Source organism: Meleagris gallopavo, chromosome 2, assembly GCF_905368555.1.
Source record: "Meleagris gallopavo chromosome 2, MGAL_WU_HG_1.1, whole genome shotgun sequence".
Lineage (NCBI taxonomy): Eukaryota > Metazoa > Chordata > Aves > Galliformes > Phasianidae > Meleagris > Meleagris gallopavo.
In genome coordinates, this window is record NC_139405.1 from 62,959,094 (window position 1) to 62,984,133 (window position 25,040).

The 25,040-nt window shown below is 38.3% G+C and overlaps 2 protein-coding genes across 2 annotated transcripts; one reads left to right on the plus strand and one right to left on the minus strand.

Moving 5' to 3' along the window:
- The first annotated feature begins 1,132 nt into the window (after positions 1 to 1,132).
- On the plus strand, positions 1,133 to 24,384 carry TRAPPC3L (trafficking protein particle complex subunit 3L). Its single transcript, XM_003204262.5, has 5 exons — positions 1,133 to 1,431; positions 6,044 to 6,141; positions 8,839 to 8,938; positions 22,225 to 22,410; positions 23,426 to 24,384. Exons 1-5 carry the CDS (start codon positions 1,390 to 1,392, stop codon positions 23,540 to 23,542), a joined length of 543 nt encoding a protein of 180 aa, XP_003204310.2. The 5' UTR covers positions 1,133 to 1,389; the 3' UTR covers positions 23,543 to 24,384.
- On the minus strand, positions 14,251 to 21,703 carry CALHM5 (calcium homeostasis modulator family member 5). The gene is made up of 2 exons (XM_003204263.5): positions 20,930 to 21,703; positions 14,251 to 18,092 (listed from the first exon to the last, which is right to left on the minus strand). The coding sequence occupies exons 1-2, from the start codon at positions 21,467 to 21,469 to the stop codon at positions 17,703 to 17,705; spliced, it is 930 nt and encodes a 309-aa protein (XP_003204311.1). The 5' UTR covers positions 21,470 to 21,703; the 3' UTR covers positions 14,251 to 17,702.
- Positions 24,385 to 25,040: the final 656 nt, after the last annotated feature.

Sequence of the window (25,040 nt, forward strand, 5' to 3'; positions counted from 1 at the left end):
CGGTGCTTGTGGCCAGTTGGAGACAATCTGGGAAACAAATCCATCTCAGACTCCATTTAGAAATGCAATGATTATCTAGAGAATTTTAATGCTGGCTTTTATAATTTACTTACAATTAGATATGGAAAGTACCTACAATATTTTCACTTAGGAAATGGAGTCAGCTTTTACAGGGTCAGAAAAGTGCCTAGAAAAAACTGTACATACAGTTGTCAGCACCATCTGGGTAAAATGAAAGCTGCTAGAATGGCTATGTTTCACAAGGACAGGCTAAAAAATGCTTATATTTGTCGTAATTTTTGTTGTTGACTTATGTCATTATTATAAACTACCATTAAAAAAAAAAGAATAGAATTAATCCTGTTTACCCCAAATGAGCTTTCTGTGTATCTGGAGTAATACATACCTGTAATTTTATTCTAGCTCTGAATCTACAAATGAATTAGAGTCTCGTAACTGCATGACATTCAGATCAGGCTGCATATCTTTACCTTCTCTACTGGGAATGTATGAGGTGATAAATCCAATAAGGAAAATACAGCTACCAGATTAATTTCTAAATTCACTAGTGATTGTAGAGTAGATCTGTGCCAAACCCAAACTAACAGAAAAAGGTTGAATTTACCTTAGGTGAAAACAGAAAAAAGCCAAACCTTCCTGGATGCTTATAATGGGGATGTTTATATGCAGAGGTAATAGCAGGCTAAGAATGATGTAAAATCCACTAGAAACACTGGTAACGAAAGTGCCATTTGCCAAAACTGGCAGATATAGCATGTATTCAGCTTACTCCTTTGTGAATCTGGGTGCTCTAGCTCCATCTCGCCAGCTCTGCATCCTCAGAACCACAGTGACAGTAGCACTTGTAACCTGTGCCACTCCTGCCTAGGCAGACATTAACTCACTAGACTAAAGGTGTCACAGCTGGTAGAGGACTATTGTTCTTGAAGTTGAAAATGATGAATTTTTAATTACCTTGTTTATCATTATCATGCAATTGTGATTTTATTCTTCAAAGAGGGAATGTTTCTTAGCACTCCAAACACCAAAACCAGCAACAGGATGAACTGAAATCTAAAAAAAATAAGACCTACACATCTCTTGGGGCTGCCCAGTTTGGCTTCCTGTGGCTTTTTGCTGCGTATTTGATGACAGTCCATTCTCACAGATGGTGCAGTTTATATTGTGTACAGGGTCTGCCAGCCTCATTCCTCCCTAAGGGAGGGAGAATAGGAGGAGCATCAGAAGCATTAGAGACTGCAGTGAGCATATCTCATGCAAAAGGCAGAAGAGAAGAAAAGAGAGACGTTTAGAAGAAGGAACAAGAAAATGCTGTTTGAGGAGGAAACAGTATAACCTGACACATACCTCAAGCTTTACACAGGCAACATGTCACGGCCTCCGGGAAGAAAGCAGGACAGCCACAAAATAGTAAGATGTTTTTGCTGTGTTCAATTGAAATTGTGCATGGAGAAGGAATGAGCTATTATTGTATTTATGTGTTTTGTACAGACATATTTCTGAACAGCTTGAAAGTACAGAAAGCATGGGGATGAGTTTTCCAGTATTAGAGCAGAGGCTTGCTGCCCAAAGTACAAGGGACTGTTCTTGTTGCTGGGATCAGAAGGGTGATCCTTTTGTACCTCACTGGAGGCAGTAAGTCCAGGGAGTCCTTGTCAGACATCCCTCGTATTCTTGATTGCTTCTAGCCACAGCATTTGCCAAAAGTGAGCTGATCCTCTGAGCTGTCAGATGAGGATTTCTGTATCTTAGATTACAATCAGAATGTGTCTCCATGTCAAGAACAGTTGATCTAAATGTCCTATGGATTCGTTATAGCAGATATTACATAAGGTGAGGCTTACTTTTGCTGTAGATCAGTTAGGAAATCCTATGTACTAGGAGTGTGTGTAGTGGAAGAAAATAATTCCTGTGGAGAACTTAGGGACTTGTGGTTATTAAACACTGCTAGCACTAAGTTTCCTCAGAATCTCTATTGTTGAAAATTTATAGCTGTTTAGGAATATTTTACCACAAATAATCCCCCAGCCCCTTTGCCTCCCCCAGCCAACAAACAAACAAAAACAGCAACAAAAACCAACAGCAAAGCAATGCAGAAATAATAGTTCTTGTATTGAAGAGAAAATGTGCTTAGAAGTGTAATTGTGACACACCTGTATAACAAACTAAAGAGATGAGGTTGCTAATAAGTAATTTTTTACAAAGTTACTGTCTTACTCGGCGCTTGACTTTTCTTTTTTCTTTTTTTTTTAAAAAAAAAAAAAAGATCCTTAATACTGAAGATCTAAATAGGCTTAGAAAAACATGGACACTAAGTTTCTGAGTCTGGAGTATATTCAGAAGCAGAAGAGTAAGTACTTCAGAGAGCACTGGTCAAAAATAGAAACATCGGATGAGTTTATGTGCCTCTGTGTTTACGTAGTCATTAAATTAAGTGCAAAATGAAGTCTGTTTTGTGTTTGGATGTTCAATTCTACCCACATCTTTCTTCAGGAACCTAGAGCCTCAGAGCTTTGTGAGTGGTTAATGGTGAGTTTTGATGTATTAGGGCAGTGGAAAAGTTCCAGAAGCCTCCAAGACGTTATTGTAGCTATTTCTGAAAAGAAAAGAATTAGCGGATAATAAAGGTCTCCAATGGGGAAAAACAAAAACAAAAACAACAATAAAAAAAACTGACATTAATTCATGGAAAAAAATGTCAAATAAATAGATTCTTTCTCCAACAGACTGAAAGAGTGGCCAGTGATGTCAATTATGCTGTTACACTGTGCTTATGATTCTCTAAGGCATTTATCTTATTGCAACACTGACCTGTTGAGACTAGAACAATACAGAATCTGTATAATGTCCACTTAATGCATTAAAAAAAATTTTTAATGAGAATTTGCCAAAGTGTGTATTGCTATTGTAAACAGGAGTTATCGCCAAGGTGACTTTAAGATACGGTTCCACACTACTTAACATTTTGACGAGTGACATTAAAATGGAAACATTTATTAAACTTCAAGCTGTTGACGCAGTGGGAGCAGGAAAAGGTTTTTCTGCCAAGCCATTCTTCCTGTTCCATTGTTTTCATTGGCATTTATTATTATTTTTTCCACTGACTATAAATAAAAAGCACTTCTTGTATGCTCACATGCCATTGGCTTGTGGCACTTTTATGGATTAATTTCTGTCCAAGAATTTAATTACAGTCAACCTAGTCTCTCAGGCCTACAGACCAGCTACTACTCCAACTAGATACAGTCAGTTCAGCAGTGCTATAATGTGATCCTGTAGGATCATGACCTAGGGGAGAAGGGAAGATAACTTTATTCCAGATCAGTGAAAAGCTAGGAATCCCAGTGCTTCCAGTGCTTTCTATACTCCTTTGACAGGTGGCTATAATCCTTGCCCATCTCCACGGTCTTGCTCATGAGACGGAGCCATACCAACTACATCTTCTGTAGTGAGTAACTCAGACACTGTCTTTTCTTTTGTGTTACCTGTGCTTTAGCCAATCTTGCAAAATTGTTCACACCAAGTGCAGGATTTGTTTTGTTTAATGTTGGCCACCTAAATTTTAGGTGACTACTTTCAATTGCCTACATTACAAATTAAGGAGAGGAATGTTGTGAGGAGACAGGTAAACCAGATGTCAATCCAGTATACTCAGTTACCCTCTGGAGCCACAAAAAGAGAATATTTGGCATGGCAGTACTGTGGAAAGCAAACCATAGGCCTATATTTCATCTGACTTGGCTGTGAAACTCATTCCTCCCAATGTGATTTATATTTTCCTTTAATTTGCATTTACATTTCAGAGCATCACATTGTTTTTCTTTAATTTTGCTGTTCATTAAAAAAAAAAAAAAGGAGAAAAAGAATCGCATAAGCCTGTGCCGTTTTTTCCCCTGTACACCTTTAATTATTGTAATACTAACATTTACATAGCAATTCATTCCCTTTCTCTGCAGATCACATGGTATACAATGATCTTGATGTTCTGTAACTAAAAGTGTAGAAATATTTTCCTTATATATGTATACATATGTATATATATATATATGTTTATATAAAATTATTTCAGGGAAAAATCATCTTGTTCTTCTAATAGAAGCCCTAATGCACTTTTATTATATTGCAGAAAATAATAAACATTTTCATATAGGCCTATGCAGTTCTCTACATTCCTCAAATCACAAATGAGTATCTCTTCTCAGTTATGTCAATCAAATAAGAGCATTTCTGTGACCATGTCCAGCACCGTGTGCCATATAGAAGAATTTATCCTTCAGTCACAATTTTCTGGTAGCAACTGAGTGATGGAGCAGTTGATGTAATTGTTCTGCTGTTAACATCAACTGTAAGTGATGTCCAGCAGCGTGTTGGAAACAATTCAGATAATTTTGATGATACTATGTTTAGTCACTCTGACCAGTCACTCTGACAGAATCACAGAACTGTAGAGGCTGGAAGGGACCTCTAGCGATCATCTAGTCCAACCCCCCTGCAAAAGCAGGCTCCCTAGACCAGGTTGTACAGGTAGGTGTCCAAGTGGGTCTTGAATATCTCCAGAGAAGGAGACTCCACAGCCACTCTAGGCAGCCTGCCCAGTGAAGTTCTTACACACATTTGTGAGGAAATTTCTATGCTTTGTGGCCATTTCCTCTTGTTCACCACACACCTCTGAAATGAATCTGGCCTCATCCCTTTGCCTCCTGCATCTTAAATATTTATAGACATTGATCAGATCCTCTCTCAGTCTTCTTTTCTCAAGGCTGAATAGACCTAGGTCTCTCAGCCTTTCCTTGTAAGAGATGTGTTCCAGGCTCTTTATCATCTTTGTGGCCCTCTGCTAGACTCTTTCCAGGAGATCCCTGTCTTTTTTGTACTGGGGAGCCCAGAACCGGACACACCATTCCAGCCAGCGCACCCATGCCAACCACACCTGCCTGCAGAGAAACTGCATAAGAAAATGATGGCCATAAATCTGGGCCAGAAGAGGTTGCCAAAGACTACTTTGGAAAAGGGGGCTAACTTGCTAAATGAAGAGGAAAACATAAATCTGTATATATATCATATATGGGTTGAAATTAACTTAATTATGACGTTAGATAACTGATATTACATTTTCTACTGCAGATAAATCCTCTAAAAGAAATCACTGTTTCCAAATCTAGGTAATCAGATCTTTTTCGGAAATTATAGGCTTTTACCCTCTGTTTGACAGGATATGAAACTTCAAAAGCAGGCCACATTAGCAGTGATGCCTATTTACTTGCTTATATGTGATGGAAAGATTATCACAATGAATCTGTGTAGGTATTTGGAGAGCTGGTATTGACGATAAGTTAGAATGGCTCTGTGTGGAGTCAGAAGTTGAATTCTGTCGTCCTTGTGGATCCCTTCCAACTTCGGGTGTTCTATGATTACATGTAAAGACTTATAAAGAAGAAGAAATGTCAATAGTACTGATTCTTTTCTTCTTTGTTTATTGTTATTCTTTATACTTGTGCTGAATTACAGAAATTTTCCATTATTCTGAGCTAATATTTTTTGTATTTGCTTATTTTTTGCAAGGAAATCAGCTGATGATCTGAGTCAGACCAATCATACTTCTGTGAAAGAACTGGAATTTACTGTACACATTTTTTTAATTGTAAAAAGACTATTATCTCAATTCTTCTTATGTTCTTCCTGCAATTAAATGCTTGTCATTATGTTTGAATGGCATTTGACAACGTTTATCAATCCAACATTTATATGTGCTGCAGAATGCAAAAATGTATCTGATGAAATTAGCTATATCCCAACAAATGGTTTTTCTGACGAAACAAAATCCCTGTACAGGCTCAAGTGATAATCAAGTCAGGCTCTGTCATGCTTAAATCACAGATATCTGTGATTACATGACAGTGGACATAGCTTCTTTATTAATGTAAATTGTATTTTTGTTTGCTTTTAATAGAGAAAAAAGAAAAAAAAGTGAAAAATTTTATTATAATTTGTTTCATTTTTAATTTCTATCTTTATCTTGCAGAGCAGAGAACTTTTTGTTCTCACATATGGGGCTTTGGTAGCCCAGCTGTGTAAAGATTATGAAAAAGATGAAGATGTCAACAGCTGTTTAGACAAAATGTAAGTACTACATTAAATATTCAGCCTCGTTGATAATGCAATTTGACCATCTATATATTATCATTCAGCTTTATGTCCCCTGTCTTATGGGTTCCAGCACTGTCAAGGATTATAGACAACGTGGGGGTGAGGTTAAGTATTCTGTCAATAGAAATAACATTAATTTGTGAATTATGATGAGAAATTATCTTTAAATTTCAGAAGAAAAGCATCAGGATTTTTTTGATTGTTTACACTTGTTCTTTGTTAACTCTTTGATAGCTAATTAATAAAACAGACTTCTACATTCCATCTATTTCCATGTACTGATTTTCAACTTCCATATTAACTCTTCTTTTCTACTCCTTCACATCCACGTCATTTCAAATTACTCAAGCTTTTTGCTTTTCACACGTGTTTCCAAGTTATCATAGAATGATAGAATGGCTTGAGCTGGGAGAAATCTGAAAGATCATTTAGTTTCAATCCCCTTGCTGCTGGCAGGGTTGCTAGCCACTAAATCATGCACCAGATCAGGTTGTCCAGCACCCCATCCAACCTGGCCTTGAACACATCCAGGGATGGGATATCAACAAGTTCTCTGGCAGCCTGTTAAACAATGCATTTGTGTATCCACTGTTCACACAGCCTTCCTTCGGCTTCCCCTCATCTAGGCTTCATTGTGGTTTTCTGATATGGACACTAAAAAGTAGTCATACTGCAAAGTTGTAGGAATTTATTTTAAGTGACCCAGTCAATAGACAGCCTCCTTCTATAGTCAACACCCCTCCTTGAGTGTATAATTCAGATCTCTCACTTGGGTGCTCTATTAGATTATGAATACTTTACTCTCAATCTAAAAGTTTACAATGAGGCTATAGTCCAATAGTTGTCTATGGAAGTTAATAAAAAATCATTGATCTGATAAAGAAAAGTAATTTATTCACAGACTGAAGAGACAACATCCCTCAAATTGTTATTTGACTTTAACCCTTCATTCAGCTCTAGCAGAAATCATGCATTAAAAAAAGAAGAATAAACAAGCAAAGAAACAAAACCACAAAAGCAGACTTATTTCTGATGCTATAGTAGAAATTAGGAAAGGGTATTTTTGAAAGATGCAGAGATATATATCGCTCCTTGTGGTTTTGTTCTTACACCTATTTCTATAAAATTGTTTTGTTTTTCTCATTAAACAGAAATACTTGATAAAATATTGACAGGTTTCATTGCTGCAATATGAACACTTTTACTACTTTGACAGTAGAAACAGCCCCACTTTGGGAAGAAATACTGTAGATCAGCAAATCCGTAACAGATGGGAAAAGTATTTTGATCTCTCCCTCTGTATAAATGCACATACACAATCTGTAGTGAGATGAAGATTTTTCAATGTATAGTTGCCAAATAGCTGCTTGTAAATTTATTATGCTTGTAACTTTCCAAAGCTAATGCATAAAATTTGAAATAGTCTTGTGCATCACTAATGTACACCTTGCTAACTACTGATTACTTATTTACCAACTTTATTGATATTGATACTCAAGTGATAAAAATTTCATCATTTTCTGATGCATAACATACTGCAGTTTTGAACCTCATGCTGCCAAATCCACATTCTGTCTTGTCATCACATTGAACATCAGACCACTCTTTGGCTTCTTGTCAAAGATGTGTTACAAAACCGGTAAGAAGCTCCACTGCCTTGTTGAAGGTGTAAGGTCTCTGGCATAAAGGAAGAAACTAAAAATATCCACATGCATGAACATGTGAAAATCCCTAAGATAATTTCTGAGTTTGTTCAGATTTTTTTTGTAACATTTTTGTTTAACTGTTTAATTTTGCATAAACTTTGGGTTTTGTTCAAAAAAATGATTGAAATGATAATATTTATTATTCACTCTGTGTAACTTCTGACTTCTGTTAACATGTAAGACCTAGGAATGAATATTTGTTTAATGAAAAATTTCATTAACTTCTGTCCTTTTTTACTTAATTTCTCTGAACTTGCAGTATTTTAAATACAAAATAAAGGTAGGGTGCACTGAAACTGTATATTAAATATCCACTTCTGGATTCATTCTGCAACTATTAGACGAAGAGAGAAAACATGTTAGAGATAAAGAGGGGATTGTGAAGGAAGAATGAAGGCAGAGATTAAAGGATAAGAGGATAAAAGAAGTAGATATTTGCTGAAGTCCATGCCAATGCAGGCACAAGTGCTGTGACTGAAAGGGAGAATTGCTTTGTTCTTCTTCACAAGGGTGCTGTGAGATGAACTCTGAGGATTGCACAGGAATGGAGAAATCCTGTCCTATGTTATCCTTTAGTGACAAAAATCAGCCTTCATTTGCATATTATTTATATATTTTTATATATTATACTCATATATAAAGTTTCTTATATATGTAAATACATATATATGCATGAGTACGTGGAAAACATTCACATTATGCTTTGCTTGCTGGGGATATCATGCTTAAAGGAGCATAGTTCCCCATACAACTACATGAACTACATCCTACTGCGCTGTAAAATACAGCAGAAAGAAGAATCTAGACTACAAAATCTGATGTCCTTAAAGCCATTCATTTAGAAGTATGCTTTGTTATTATTATTTTTTTTTCTAATGGAGAAAGCACACGAAACATATTCAGAGGATGATAGGTGGGAAAGCTATTCCATTTTGAACGTTAACTCTCTTTGTTCTCCTCTTAGGGGATACGGCATTGGCATAAGGCTGATAGATGATTTTTTAGCTCACTCAGATGTAAAACGGTGTCGCAGTTATTCTGAAACGGCAGACATGATTGCACAGGTAATTAAGATTTATGTTCTTTAGAGCTTTGTTATCCTCAGCCTTGCTTTTCCTTCTCTATCAGTTTGCCCCAGAACTGTGTTACTTACATTTTCTGCTACATGAGAATTGTCTTATCTCTACAGTCACACCCATGCTTTACTTATGTGAAATATAGCTTTTATCTACAATTTCCCTTCAGCTAGTAGCTTACAGAGTTTCTTCTTGAGAGAAGATATCAGTCCCTAAAGCACCAAAACATAGCACAAAAATTGTGATGCCTAATGAAATAAGAATTTTGCAGTTGGTTATGATAATGGTAAGTTTGCTACTGGGTCATCAGAACCACTGAACAGATTCATGTCAGTAGTAATTTTGTATCTGAGTTGAGGACAGAGATGTCACCAAAATCCAGATATAAAGCTCTCCAAACCAAATGATAGTTTAGAAAGCTGACATAACTTTACTGCAGCTCTGGGTGCATGGGGGATCTCTTTTCTGGCGTGCATACACAGGAGCTAAAGCACACATGATATACATTCAACATATCAATATTCAAACACTTGACATGAAGATCCCGCACATTCCAAGAATTCTAATACATATGTTAATACTTTGCAAATCTTGCAACATCTGCTTTCAGTCCTTCAGTCAGCAGATAGTGTTTATCCCAGCCAGCAAAGCCATGGTGTAAATAAGCATTCTGCTTGTTTGTTACCCACATTATTCTGTAGTATGCACACCAGACTCTCTAAACCCTTTTATCCTGTTCTTGCCCAGACCCTCTAATTTTTTCTTGCTTAGGCCTACTTATCTTGTCTGCTACAAAGTTTTACACAAAGGAAGCCTATCCTTTCTGTTCTTTACATGCCAACTAAATTGTCAAAGTCTTTGCTATTGGAGACTGTGGGATACAAGCTGTGAGAGGTTTCTGATCCCTAACCTTAACTGACCTTAAAGTCATTCATTAAGCAATAACTTAATATAAGCTTATATAAGTTTATAAGCTAATATTAAGTCCTTTTATGAATCCAGTCTTTTCTACTAGCCTGTGAGGTATTTTCCATTAGAACAGCTTAATGTTTACTTTCTTTACTGCTGCTTAAGCTGATTTCTTCTGCTCTTTCCACAGAATCTGATGAACAACAACAAAAAAATCAATTTTACTAGTCTTCAAACTGTATATTCCCCTCATTTTTTATTTTCTAGGAACTTATATGGGTCAATCAACTCATAACACTTCTTAAAATTTGGTATTCTTATTCTTGTCACGTGAACCCTTCAGCATATCCATAGTTTGCTCAGATGTTTTTTAACCGTAGAATGGTAATATTATGAAGAAGCTGATGAATTTTCTGCAAAATGAAGACCTGATGGCAGGAGAGTCACAGATCTAATGATAAAACAAGCAAACAAACAAACCAGTATAGGTACTTCTACCCTCTTTGATAGAAATTTCCCTCTTATTGAGTAACCTTTCACACTACTGGCAGACAAGAAGATCTAGGAGAAAACTGCGTAGCAATAGGGAGGTTTCTTACGGTACAGCTTTGACGCTATGGTAAGTCCTGGGGAAGCTTGAAGAGAAACCCGTGGGATGTCTTGCCCTCCTAAACTTCAGAGTCACTGCAAAGGAGGTGGCAGTTCATAGAAATGGAGTTGGCTCAGACCTAAACACGCTCAGATCACTGGTCATGATCCCTTTTGTCTTTAATGATTTTCAGTGTTGTCAGTGAAGATATGCCTGAGATTTCCCAGTCAGAAAAATTAATCATCCTTTATAACAAAGAACTGTTAGCTAAGTGGTCATTTGCTGAAGTGGGGAGATCAGAACATGAACTCACTGAACTGAGATTCATTTCCATGGACTTGTTTTGGGAGATGGAAGTATGTCTGACATACTTTTTGAGAATAATTGAAGGTTACCATCAGCTAAATGTGATGTTCACTGCAGAGCTGTGAAATACCAGGCTGTCTACACAGTGAACGTGTGCATGCTAGTAGCATAGACATTTCTTATGTCAAAGTGCATCTGGGTAGTACTAGGTGGTATGTGATCCTGCTCACATCCATGCAAAACCATGACACACCATGTCAGAAATACCTAAGTTACCTCTGTAATGGAAGGACAGAATTTGTATTATCATTCCAAAATGCTTATTGCATGGGAACTGACAGCTATGACAGAAATAGAGATAGGACATCTTTGCTGTTCTAATATGACTGAAAAAGTAGTTCACTGTACATGCACACATGCACAACATACAAACACACCAGATGTGCCAAAGTTTAAAGCAAAAGCAAGTGACATTACTAAAAGCCAGTCAGATCCAGCTACCTAGTGGAATTTAGGGGACACTAAATTTTGTCCCGAAGTAAAGTGTGTCTTGGAGTCTCAAATGAAGATGATATACAACAAAGATCATTTTTAGGCAAAGCTGAGCCTGGGTAGAGGATTCATTGGAGGTTGAATGAAAAATGTGAGGCAAGCAACATTTCAATCTCAATGCCAAAACGTGCTGTCTCATTAGAAGAATGATGCCAGCCTGCAAAATTGCATTTTTGTTCACTTTTATGTCCTTCAGCTGGAGTATGTTCTTTGTTGCCTCTGCGTGTTCATATACATGGTAGATATCTGATTTGCTGATTCTTGCATTTCCTTGTTGCTTCCTTTTGTAAATTGCTATAGTATAACTGAATCATCATTGTCCAGTACAGGAGATTCAGAAACAAAATACGGTGAGAAATTAAAGAAAAATACACTGTTAGCCTTTTGGTACTTCAAAGGATGCTTATTTTGCTCATAAAGATTGGAACAAACTTTAAAGCTCAAAGTCTATTGAAAATTTATTTTTAGCAAACTGAAAGAGGAATTATGTGGAAAGAGTATATCCTTTCTGAGGCAATATAGGAGATGGAAAATACTGACATATTTATTTGGCAAAACGTTTTTGAACCAACATTGAAGTGTATTTGTCTGACACACATACCAACGAAAGACATGCAAGTGACCTAGAAAATAACTGTTAAAGTTGTTGGTTCAGAATTGCACAGCTTTTTATATGTTCTCTTTAACTCTTCAGTAACAGCAAGGAAAAAAAAGCTGAAATATTTACTCCACTAATTCTTGAGAATAAATGTATAGGGTAAAAACAGTTAAAAGCTTAAAGTAAGGCAGTTAAGCAGTTAAAGTACTTAAAACCAAACATTTGTAAACATAGCTGCTATCCTGCAGTCTTTTGAAGAAAAAAGAAGTCTGTAAGGTCACGCCATGGGTATTCACTGCATAAAATTTCCAAGAGATGAAACAAAAGAGAAAGCATACAGTGAGGAATACAAAGCCAGCCTGTCATACTAGTAAATAAATAGTGGAGGAAAGGTATACCTAAAGCATTCATTTTCTGTGACTAGGAGCTTAAAGCTTCGTACAATGATTCAGACTGCAGAGCCTGGGATTTAGTGTTATTTTATGCAGGACTGGAGGAAGGCCAACATGGGTTGGCGATCAACCAAACTAAGTCTTTCCACATGAGTTCACATGGTGCTCATTGGCTTGTTGTATTGATGCTGTGACTTTGCACAGACCAAACAGGCCACCTAAAGTCAGTCTTTATGCTCACTGGCAAATTGGTGTAAGAAAGTGGAAACCAACTGAGGAATAGTACCAAGAGCAAAGCTCAGCTGAAGAAGTAACTTTTAACTCTGGATTCAGAATTTATGTCTAAGTATAACTGAGGATTGCTTTTGAAACAGGGATGATAATTTTTTCTTTATAATCTTATAAAGTAAAAGTTTACCTCATCCTTCCTCAGAATCCTAGCACCATTGATCTGTTTGAAAAAAGATGTAAAGAGTAAACAACTCCATCTGATCTTAGAATTATGTCACCTATAGCACAGGGCCAGCAGGACTGGGACTCCAACCATGTCATCCTCCAAAGCCAGAACTGTAGGGGAATAGATGAGAGTCCCTTTCCCACTGGGGTCCTGCTGCACAAGACCACTCTATATTGCAAATGAATTACAGAATGACTTGGATTGGAAGAGTTGTAAAAGACTGTGTAGTTTTAGCCCCCTGCAACCCCAGTGCCATGGGCAAGGCTGCCTGCCACCAGATCAGTCTGCCCAGGCCCCCATCCAACCTGGTCTTGAACACCTCCAGGGATAGAGCATCCACTAGCTTCTCTGCCAGTGCCTCACCAATCTCTGAATAAAAAAATTTCTTCATAACATTTAACCTTAATCTACTCTCTTTTAGTTTAAAGACATTCCCCCTTCTCCTGTCACTTTTAGATAAGGTAAAAAGTCAATCTCCCTCCTGATTATAAGCTCACTTTAAGAACTGGAAGGCCTCAATGAGATCTCCTCAGGGCCTTCTCTTCTCCAACCTAAACAAGCCCAGTTCCCAATGCTTGTTGTCGTAAGAGACGTTCTCCAGCTTTCTGTTCATCTCTGTGGCCCTCCTCTAGACCTGCTCCAATAGCTCTGCATCATCTTCATGTTGGGGCCCCAGGCATGAACACCATACTCCCAGCTGGGCTTCTCAAGGGCAGAGGAGAGGGGGACAGTCACCTCCCAGTCCTGATGGCTACTCTTCTTTTGATGCAGCCCAGGATACCATTGCTTTTTTCAGGCTTCAAGAGCATATTGATGACTCATGTCCAGCTTTTCGTCTATCAGGACCCTCAAGTCCTGCTCTCAACGAATTCTCACAATCTGCACACATATCAAGGATTGTTGCAATCCAAGTGCAATACCTTGCACTTTGCACTATGCCAGCAAAAAGTTACTTTGGCTGCCTTTCCCCTTCTAAGTAGATCAATTAATGTTCTTGATTAATCTTCTTGATATGCCATCTGATTTTATGGTTTCGGTTTTTTAAGAGCGTGTTATCACTTACTTTGCAACACTACTTATGCATACAAGGCTTTGTAGAGTTGTAGGGAGGAGTCTCCAACAGTATCAGGAGCTGGGAAGTTAGTGGCCTCCTGACTGCTTTTCATAGCTCTACACTGCTTCTGTGCACCATCAAAATTTGACTGAGTTTTAGTCATGCTGTTGAAGAAAGATGGGCTGCAGTATGAGAATCTGAAAAAAGGTTGCGGTACATTTTAAATGCTGACTGCATAAATTCTTTGTTTGATGTTAAGTAACATATAATCCTATAGAGTTGCAAGTCACATTTTCAAAAGACAGTTCTGCTTGTTTTTCTTCATACAGGTTCATTGATTATGAACATATGGGCTCATAGATGATGAGCCTATATATTCATCTAAACATATATTCTTTTTTATTTCATTTCATACAGATGGAAATGAGGCAAATTTATAAATGTAGCTTTTGAAATGGTTTATTTATTTCACTTCACTCAATTTTGGAGTCCCAAAGAAAGACTGAGAGGCCTTTGTTCTACCACAGTGGAAGCTGTGCATGGTAGTTTTAAAGGAACTTCTCTCCAGTCATAGCCTGGCTTCAAAAAAAAATACCAAAAACCAAAACAAACAAAAAAACTCCACCTCATTTCCTATCTATTTGTTGAATTACTTATGTATGCACATAAATTATTTGTACTACTGAGACAATTTGCACTATATAGTTTTTAATGTTGCCTTAATTTTGTGCTCTATTGCACTGCAAACCAGCCACTGGATTTGCATAGTTTCCATGTAAGTTGTCTTTTATACCAGAAATTTTAACAATAGAATTTTGAAAGATCTGTTATACCGTAACTCAAAGCCCAGATGAAACTAAATCAAAAGTATATGAGGGTCTAGCAGATTTAACTAGTCTTGTTCTTGTTCTTCTGGTGTAACCAAGACTTAGAATTTGAGCAGCAGATAGCAGAAAAAGAGGTAAGATAAATGAATTGAGAAAAATGGATTCTCACTGATGGAAAGAAGTGAGTAAACTGAGGTACAGAATGCGGAATAGAAAAAGACCAGATGCTGTCTATTTGTAGATTCACTTGACAGGCATCTGACTTAATGCAAAATCTAAGTTTTGTGAGAGAAAATGTCGATTCTGCTTTTTTTTTGACACTTTTTTTGATATTATTGAAAATGATCTTCTGTGGTGGCTGCTGAACTTTAATTCGGTGACAATGTTGATATAAAACAGCTTTTTGTGATAGCTGATTTAGGAATGGAGTTAAGTTTGCCAAAGTCAGATTCTATCTGAAAAAAAGTAGGTCAAACTGTATTTTATTTTTGTCTGTTTTGATAGAAGTATTCCAAGAACCACATGGCAATTGCATTAAATCACAGGCATTTTGGAAATACAGCAGAGCTAGAATAACACAGCCCTGGAAACAAAGTTCAGCGAGGTATTGAGGCTCCAACAAGGCACATGTTGTACTACTGAGGAGCTGTACTCCAAGGTAGAGACCATGCTATGAGGCACAGGGAAAAGGGAATGCAGAATAAGCAGCCCCCTGCAGCTGGCTGGCCAAAACCACCAGATCTTTCATGCTGTAGGGCTGTTAAGTGCAGCCTATCCTCAGCAGACCAGGATAGAGGACTGATAGCTGCAGCCAGCATCTCCTCACACTCTCTCTGTACAAATCACCTATGAGCATGCAGGAAAGTGCTCCTCTTCCACCTGCTGTGAAAGAAAAGATTGTCCAAACTGGTGGTGGGACCACTTGGTCCTCCCACCTTTCCCTCCTCATCCGCACATGCTTTAACTTTTGTGTCCCAGATCTTACTGAACAGTAGAGAACTCATTGTTATGTCAACCCAACTTGTTCCTTATATTCACATATCAGTTCATTAATCTATTTAGTGCACTCCCTGTTTCATTCTTGCTTGCTCTAGGTTTCTGTGGTGTTGGTGAGGTGAACAGACAGCTTTGGGAAGTGAAATTTAACAGAACAGTAGAAATGATTTTTCATTCAGTAGGCATGAAGTAGAAGCCTGCATTTGATTCTTTTGGAAGGACTGAAAGAAGTTTTGTCTCTCCTTTTAAACTGTGTATGATAAAGATCTTCATCTTCTGCAGGATACAAAATCCTACAGGATCAGTAGGAGACTGATTGTATGAATGTCAGAAGAAAATAAGTAAAGAGAACAAATCAAAGGGAAGCATAGAATCATAGAATAGCTTACGTTAGAGGGGATCTTAAAGATCATCTAGTTCCAACCCCCCTGACATTACACAAATAAAGCTTAGTTTGTGAACAGTTTTCTGAGATCAGAAGACCTATGATACGGGCTTGTACAAACAGCATCCTTCCTGTCTGTTGTAATCACACATTCCATTACATACTCAGAGCTTCATTCATGCTCTTGTTGTTTCCTGCCATGAATTTACTGAAGTGAAAGGCTGTGGTTCTGTGACAAGCTGCAGGTTTGTCTTACTCTTGCCAGACATGCCTGCTTATTGTGACTTTCATTTTGACAGGCTTGCCTCTAGGCTTTTAGCTGTAGCACATACATTGAGGTGAGTAACATGGCCTAAGTCTGCTGCAAAGTGTGGCAGCTGGGATGAAAAAAAAAAACAGTAAAACTTATTCTCAAAGACCACAAGATCTTCTAAATATGCAGAAAAAAAAATCTAAGTATATAGTGGAATTATCTACATTAAAAAAGTAATGGTCTGTAAATGCAGATAGATTTTTGTTTTCTTCTTAAGAAGCACAGTGTATGTGAAGAGCTGGGTGGTGTATATTTTTTTGTTGATAAGAGCCTGATTAGAGCTGTGCAAAACTACGATTCTTTGCAGACTCAGGGAGATTGGCAGTAAAATTCTGCATAAAACCCACTCAGTTCCAGGGAGAGGAACTTGGCAGAAAAGTGATGCCTCCTTTGTATAGCATCTGCAAAGGCTCAAACATCCTATATGAGAACCACATTGTACATTACACGTACGTGAGGTGAAGCAAAAGTCTGTGGAGTGAGAGGCCTTATCCACAGCAGGGACTGTGCCCCACCTACCTGGCCTGCTCGCATCTCTGGTTCTAGACACATTCTATATTTCCTATGATGTCAAAAAATATAAAAATCAGTCCTCTGCAAAAATACTTTCTCATCTTAAAGCATAGAACTTTCTTCTAAGCCCTCTGCCATATGCTGGCTGCAGGCCTAGTATTCATTGATGGTTCTATGCAGCATCAGAAATGCCCTTCAAAATTATTGGTACCTAAAATTTTGACTGTAAGATTTGTCCCAGTAATTACCTGGCATCTCACTGTTAAGTGAAATCACTGCTCCATGTCCCCCATAGATATTCCAGGGTTAAGGAGAATCAGTTATCAGGGAGACCGTCTGTGGTGTTCTATGTGCAACAGGAGACCAAAGATACTGAGATGCCCCAAATAGCCAAACGTCTCTGTGCCTCAAAACCTCTTGTAACTGGAAACGATCTGGTAGCAAAACCTTTACTTTCTGTGGACTGTCAGAAAGCAACACACTTCTATTATTGCATACACCCATTTCAAATTGCACTGCTTTATAATACCCTTTTGATTTATATAGGGCAGGTAAGCACCGCTTACATAGGATATTGTCCTAACCCTCTCAAAAGTCATTAGTCAATCCTTTTTTGCTGTTGTTATTTGATCCAAAGCCAATGATATCAGCATGGTGTGGACCTGAAGTGCTAGTGAGTACTGCAGTCTTTTCACTGTTGTAGAGAAATAATTTCATTTCATAAAACAAAAAAAATGCAAGTATGAAACTGGGAGGGAATGTGATCTTGAAGAAAAGGGCCACTTGGGAAAAAAAAAAATACAGATAAAAGAAGCTAGAAGTATGCTGTTTTAGCACAGAAAGTGTGAAGATATATGTGATCTATGGTATTTCCCTTCTGTCTACGAAGTCATATGTCGTCTCTCTTTCTTCACTGACTTCTTTCTGGCCTTCTTCAACTAGCCTGTGAATTGTACTATAATGCTGCTTGCTACTGCTGAAAGTGTAGAGCTGGGAAGCATCTTCCCATGCCTGAAAAGCTGGCAGGGGCATAACTTCTGGTTTTCTGTTCTCAAAAAAACATTTCAGGTTTCGCTCGCTCAGCTTGGTGGCATACAGCTGGAAGGTCTGCTCCAGTTGCTCCTTCTCCTTCTCAGCATATACCTTCCAGAACATCAGTTGGAGATGGCTGACTTTCGACTGGCAGCTGGCGCAGCAAATGGTTAGCAGGGAGAAAAGAGCCATAGCCATTATCACACACCAACCTAAAATCTGGGAAAACAAAAGAAACAGACCTCAGGTTAAAGTGAAAACGCTATTTAAGAATGTTTGTCAGAGTGACTGTGCTTTGTATAGTAGACCTGCTGCTCTTCTAGGGAAACTACCACAGACATCTCTTTGTAATTTTCATTTGTTGACTGACATTAGTTTTAACGGGCTGCCACATCTGAATGAAAAGGAAGCAAAAGTCAGGACCAAGGCTTCTCTGTATGGTTCATTATGATGTCTCCTTCTCAGGAAAGTGAATGAAAGCTGCTCTTGAGGTAAAATTCTAAAAAAATGTTGGCTTATACTGGAGGCTGTCTGCCCACAAAGAGATAGGCTTTGCCTCAATTTTAAGTGATCCCATTTTATGTCAAAGGGAACTTGGATAACAACAGTTGAAAAGACCAGTGCAAATGCAACAGCAAATTCAGGAACAGACAAACTCAAGTCAGACCTCAGCTACAAGACCACACATAAATAAAAATCTAAGAGAAGTCTAAATGATCAGTCAAATAATGCACCAGCTGAACAGTGTTATACAGTAAACAGATTGGACCTGAGAGCAAGGAATAGTGTCTGGACATGTAAAGAAGATTTTGATGAGGATTTATTGCAAAATATAGAGATCTGGCATGTAGTGTATTGGAATTGATCACTGAATTCTGCCACATAGAGGGAGAAGTGCACAGGTAGAATAAAATATCATGATCACTGGATGGTAAATGCATTTCTGTCTCTTGAGAATATTAAATAGAATCACTCAGCAAGAATTAAGATTAAGATACAGTTCTGAATTATGACTAACTAAAAAACACAATAGATAAGTAGCTTTTTTCTCAATTCAATCAATCTTTTAAACTGTAAATATGTTTAAATGTGTTGTTTTCAGATTTCTTTTCATTAAAAACAAAACAAATCCCCTGTTTTAGCATAAATTACTTAACAGGAATATATGTCTTAACATTAAAATCTTGGCATAAATTCTTCCCACCCCCTTCCATTTCTTTTTCTAGGAGATTCACTGAAATTAACCCAATCTTGTGAGCTTTTTTGACTTTGATGAATCAGCCCTTTGTAGAGGAAAGTCTTTTTTTATTTCAAAACTGTTTTAAAATGTTCTTCCTCAGTTCTGTGACTGGAGAGAGCAAGAGAAAAAGGAAATTTCATGTCCATCAGCATGTCTGCCTTGGCACTGAAACAGAGCACAACTCTTTTACACACTGAATAGAAATAGTTGCCATATTTTTGGAGATCTCTCAATTTTTTTTTCAGCAACCCTCAGGTTCTTTGTAGCTACCTCTGAATTTTACCAAATTATGGTAAATAATGGTAAATATGGTAAGTTGTTAAGGGAAAGAGCAACTTCCATGTTTAAGGAATGAGGGTGGAAAAATGTGCGAGCAATTGCTTTTGTAGAATAACCTCCTTTAAAGAGAGCAGAGATGTGGACGCAGGTTTTTCATGCCTGATGCCACTGTCATTGCCAATAGTTTCACTGTGATGTGTAACATTTGCAAAACATGCTTGTATCCAAATGAAGGAACAAATTTCAGTGTGGAATAACTTGTTTAATTTTCAGAGGCCCATACGAATTGGAACTAGTTTTCCATGCTCTGTCTTAATGGAGATGACACTAAGAGCTGCAATCTGCCTCATGGGAACTCTTGAAAGGATGTTAAAGTAATAACTCCTGGTAAATCTTTGTATTTAGCCAATGGAAACATGGAAATTTTCCCTGAGGAAACAGGGAAGACTGGCTAACAATTATTTTTAGGGACTATTATGATTTTGAATTATTTTATGCATTTTCTGCTCATTTTGTGATAAATAATTATGTCTATATGTTTTTAAAATATTGTTTTTTTAGAAGCCCTTCACTCTTTTCCAATTTGGAGAATGAACCTATCTGTTCCCATGGTATACCCTGTGTCATTGATCTTTCACTATTTCCAGTGGTGCATACAACTTCAAGTCTTAAGATCTATTTGTTCTTTCTTTCTAAAACTCTCAATTAAATTGCTTTTCCTGCACTGCAGTCTTTGCTTGCATTCTGGTCCTATTTGCCTGAGGAAATGAAAATAAAAACAGCTCTTGGATAGGAAACAGTTCCAGATGAATGCAAGTCATATAACAAAGACTTACAGGCTCCACAGAATGCTTCCTGACAGATGCTGCCAATCGTCTTTCCATCATTTTCTATAGCACTTTTTTCTCCTTTCCTTCATTTTGGCTTTTCATCTCTAAGTTTATTTACATTACAAGACAATGAAAACAATTGCAATGCATAAATATAGCAGAATGTAATCTCAGCCTTGCATTCTCTGATTTTATTTTAGTGTTTCTTTCTTCTTCCAAGCAGGACAAAAAGATGCTTTCATCTGGCATCATAAACTTGAGAAATGCAAACGGAAACAAGTTATCTAGACAGTGAGTCACAAATATAATTTTTCGGTATTTTCCTACCGCTAATGATCTAGATTTCCTTATGGCATATATAATGATATAAAAATAGGAGATGATTGTTATATGGATTTGCAGTGTAAAAAACCCCTTAGATAGGGTGACAACAGACCAGTGCTGTTTTTTTTCTTCATGGCTCTCTTCTTTCAGAAAGACAGCTTTAAACTATCCGACTTTACTGATTCTTATTACACTGGAAACCTCCCCCCACCTTGAGACATGTCGTCGTTCAAACTGAATTCAAATAATATCAATTACTGAATTTGGCAGGGCTGCATCATAAGAAAACTTTATTTGAAGCCAATGATTTTATTTTAGCACCTTCCATAGATGATTCCCAACAGTATTGCAAACATTAATATCTTCTTACTTGTTTTTCTTACCTGGGAGTGTGCCTGCAGTGTTAGCTTGAGTTCCTCACTCTCTGAAAAGGGCATGGTGCTTTTGCCACAGGACACCTTGTGCAGCTCCTCAAAGCACTTCACAGATTTGTTGTGGCAAATTGCATCTAAGTAAGCAGGATTTCTCAAGCCACTCATGGCACATTCATAAAAAGTCCCGTTGAGCAAAGCCACAGAAAGCCACATCACTGGGGCTACCAGGGCATTTAATGTGATCTGTCCAAAGATGATGAAGAAATGGCAGACATTCCCTTCGGGGAATATTTTTCTGGGGTTCACCCAGCAGCCTGTGAAGAGCTTCCAGGTCTTATTATTCAGGAAATATCCAAAAACAAGCAAAACAAAAGCTGGGGAGAAGAGAAAAACCAAACCATACTTGAAATTTTCATTGCTGCAGGGGCATCTGAAAGCAACAAGAGAAAATGCACGTTCACTCCCCAGTGTCAGCAGAGCCATAACGCTGTAGCCAATAGCAGTTCTCCGGTTCATAAAGAATTTCAGGATTGTTCGGAAACCTTCCATGTCCGATACTCACCAAAGAGGTAAAAAACAAAACACTTATCTTCAACTGGAGCAGATTGTGGCTGTGTGTTACAGGAGAGCTCTCCACAGACAAAACAGCTGCTGTGAACCTGGTGCCTCAGCACCGCCTGGGTCACAGAATGATCTCACTAAAAATGCTTGCATATGGGACGTCAAGAGCAGATGTTGCATATTTAAAGTAATACTAACCAGTAGAGGCAGAGAAGCAAACCCCGCCCTGTTATCAAATACATCCCAGTAGTTTTACTCTTTCTTCTTTTGTTTCAGTTGTAGCTTTGTTTATTTATTTATTTATTTATTTACTTTGGCTGCACATGGAGAACTGAGTAAACACACTCACAAGTTGCAGGAGTTCCTGAGCAGTGATTATCAAAGTTGCTGGCAATGTAGGGCAACACAGAGGCCAGTATAGGGCTAATGGTCCCAGAAGAGCATAACGACACTGTGAAAGCATGAGGGATTACAATACAACTGTTTTTTATGGGTCTGTAAATGCGGGAACATCAAGGAGAGAACAAGCAGCCTTACAGTGTACTTCTCTGGAGTAGCACCTAGCTTCAAATTTGTGAATACAATGTAACACAAAAGAGACAAATCTAGTATGATCTCAAGACTACCTGTTCCTTACCCCTATTTTCCTGGAGCAAAACTAGTGTGTAGGATGTTGCATCCTCAAGTTTCTACTCTGGTTTGTGCCCATCAGATTCAAGTGGCTGACTATCCTCCTTTTGCAGGTGGCTTTCAAGATGTACTTGGGGGTCACCCCCAGTGTGAGCTGCAGTAGTGCCGCAGGAAATGAATTCTCCTTAATCCTGGACAAAAACCCATTAGTGGACTTTGTGGAGGAACTGCCAGTGGAGCGAGCATCCCTTTGCTATTGCAACCTCCTCTGCGGAGTGATTCGAGGTGCCTTGGAAATGGTAAGGAAGCGCACGTCCATTTTCTCCATTTTTTGTTAATGTGCAGAGGTGCAGGAATGCTACAGCTCTTGCTCAAGCTTACTAGTATTAAATTTCTTTCTCAGGTTTAATGTCTAAACTGAAATTGAAAGGGTCAGGCTGATCCTGAGATAAAGAAGCACACAGGCTTGCTCGCTAAGCACAGTCCCAGCTGGGCTCCTTTGAGGGCTGCTGGGACAAAGACCCAGCTAACAAAAAACAGGGGGATCCAAGGTCCTGTTCTGGACTTGTCATCTGCTCCTTAATCCTATTTCATTTTTTCTGCATAGATTTTATTGATAAAAACATCCCTGATTCTTTCCATCCTTGATGTATGAGGATCAATGAAACTTTCTCATGTCACAGCGATACAACTGCAGCATCATGTGAAACAGAGAACACAATGTGGATGCAGAGAACATAAAAACCAAATAATCAGAACTGTACTGGATGACATTCCAAATCATTTAAGGCTTTTACAAAAGAATACACAAAGGCCATAATCTGAATGTCACTGAGCTGTAGAGCTTCTGTCTCACTGGAAGATAATATTTGGGCTGCATTATTTTTGTTAATGAGTATTATCTGATTTGTCATATATCTTATGTTTCAAGAAAGTGAAAGTTGTGTATTATTCCTGTAAATCAGTTTCAGAATCATAATGTGTGATATATATATATATATATATATATGATATCTGACCAATTAACGAAAGTATTAATAACTTAAGTATGTGATCAGGAAATCGTGTGATCACAAAATCAAGTACACATCTTTAGTTCTTGGAGCAAAGCAGTGGACTGATGATTAACATATGCTAATTCTAGTATGTAGGCTTCCTTTCTATTAATTTGGTTTGGAAATATATTTTTTAAAATTTGGAAATCTGTTTTTTACAAAACTTGTAAAAGAGGGTCCCCTTGTGGTAAGAGAGAGATAAGAATACTGTTACATCAGAGGAAGGAGACAAACTGAATGCTTCTTTGCTTCTTCCTAGGTTCACTTGGCAGCAGAAGTGACCTTTCTGCAAGACAGGCTGAAGGGTGATGCTGTGACAGAAATAGGAATTACGTTTTTAAGGAAGGCTGAAGACAAGAAAGCAAAAAAGAAATAAATGAAAGAAATATCGAGATAAACCTTTGTTATGTGATGTTCTAGACCTTTTGTTTCTGAAGATGAAATGCAGGGTAGAAATATTTCCTTGAGTCATCTGCACTACTCAGATGTTTGTAGGGTGAAGAAATCTAGAAAGCAAAGATGAGGTCAGAGTAAAAATCTTAATCCTCATGGCACAGGTATGAGTACAAAAGATCAAAATGTCTTTGCTGTTCCTTTTCACATAACCATACTCTTGAACAAAATGGATGCTTTATTTCAGTATTCAGTGCATGCTGGGTGCAAAATTCATTCAGACACCTAATGTTTTCAATGTTTTCAGGTGAACATGACTTTGTTTTTCCCTTTTTTTTTCTTTTTTTTTTGGGGGGGGGGAGGGAGGGAAGGGAAGAAGGGGTGATGTTTAAAAGCATGGTTGGTAAGATATGCTTTATTTCCCTGTCTGACTGTGGTTAAGAATAATAAATCCTACAATATGCAGTTTCTCACTGTGAGATGTCTGCTTTGGTATGCAATGGTTTGCCACTCACTCACTGTCCTTTACAGTGGGCATCCTCCTGCCTTTCATTGAATCATAGAACCGTAGAATCATAGAATCCTTAGAGGGAAAGAGCCTTTCAAGGTCACAAATCTCCAGCAATAAACAAGGACACCACAGCTAGATCAGGTTGCCCAGGGCCTGATCCAGCCTCTCCTTGAAAGTCACCAGGGATGGGACATCAACCACATCTCTGGGCAGTCTGTTCCAGTGCCCCACCGTCCTCACTGTAAAAGATCTTTTCCTTATATCCAATCTAAATCTACCCTCTTTATGCTTGAAGCCATTTCCCCTTGTTCTATCACCACAGACACTGCTGAAGAGTCTGTCCCCTTCTTTCCTGTATCACCTCTTTAGATACTGAAAGGCCACTATCAGGTCAACTCACAGCTTTCTGCTCTTCAGGCTGAACAGTCCCAGCTCTCTCAGCCTGTCCTCATAGGAGAGGTGTTCCATCCCTTGGACCATTTTTATGGCCCTCCTCTGGGTGTGCTCCAACAGGTCTGTGTCTCTCCTGTACTGAGGACTCCACATCTGGATGCAGTACTCCATGTGAGGCCTCACCAGCACAGAGTAGAGGAGCAGGACCTGCTGGCCACAGATAAGCCTGGGATACAATTGGCTTTCTGGGCTGTGAGGGTACATTGCTGGTTCGTGTCCCGCTTGCCATCCACCAGTACTCTCAGGTCTTTTTGGCAGGACTGCACTCAATCCTTTAATTCCCCAGGCTGTATTGGTAGTGAGGGTTGTTTAGGAGTGTTCCAGCTGAGCTGGGGTGCCTTGTGCGAGTCAAGTGCTCAAGTGAGCTCAGAGATGTCAGTGTCAGATTTTCCTTTGATTGACAGGTAGGTACAGTCTTATGGCAACAGCTTTTAGACAGCTCTCCAGATGTGGGGAAGTTCTGAAGGTTGCTGCTGAAGAGGAAGGAAGTGATCAACAAAGTGATGATGCAATTTTG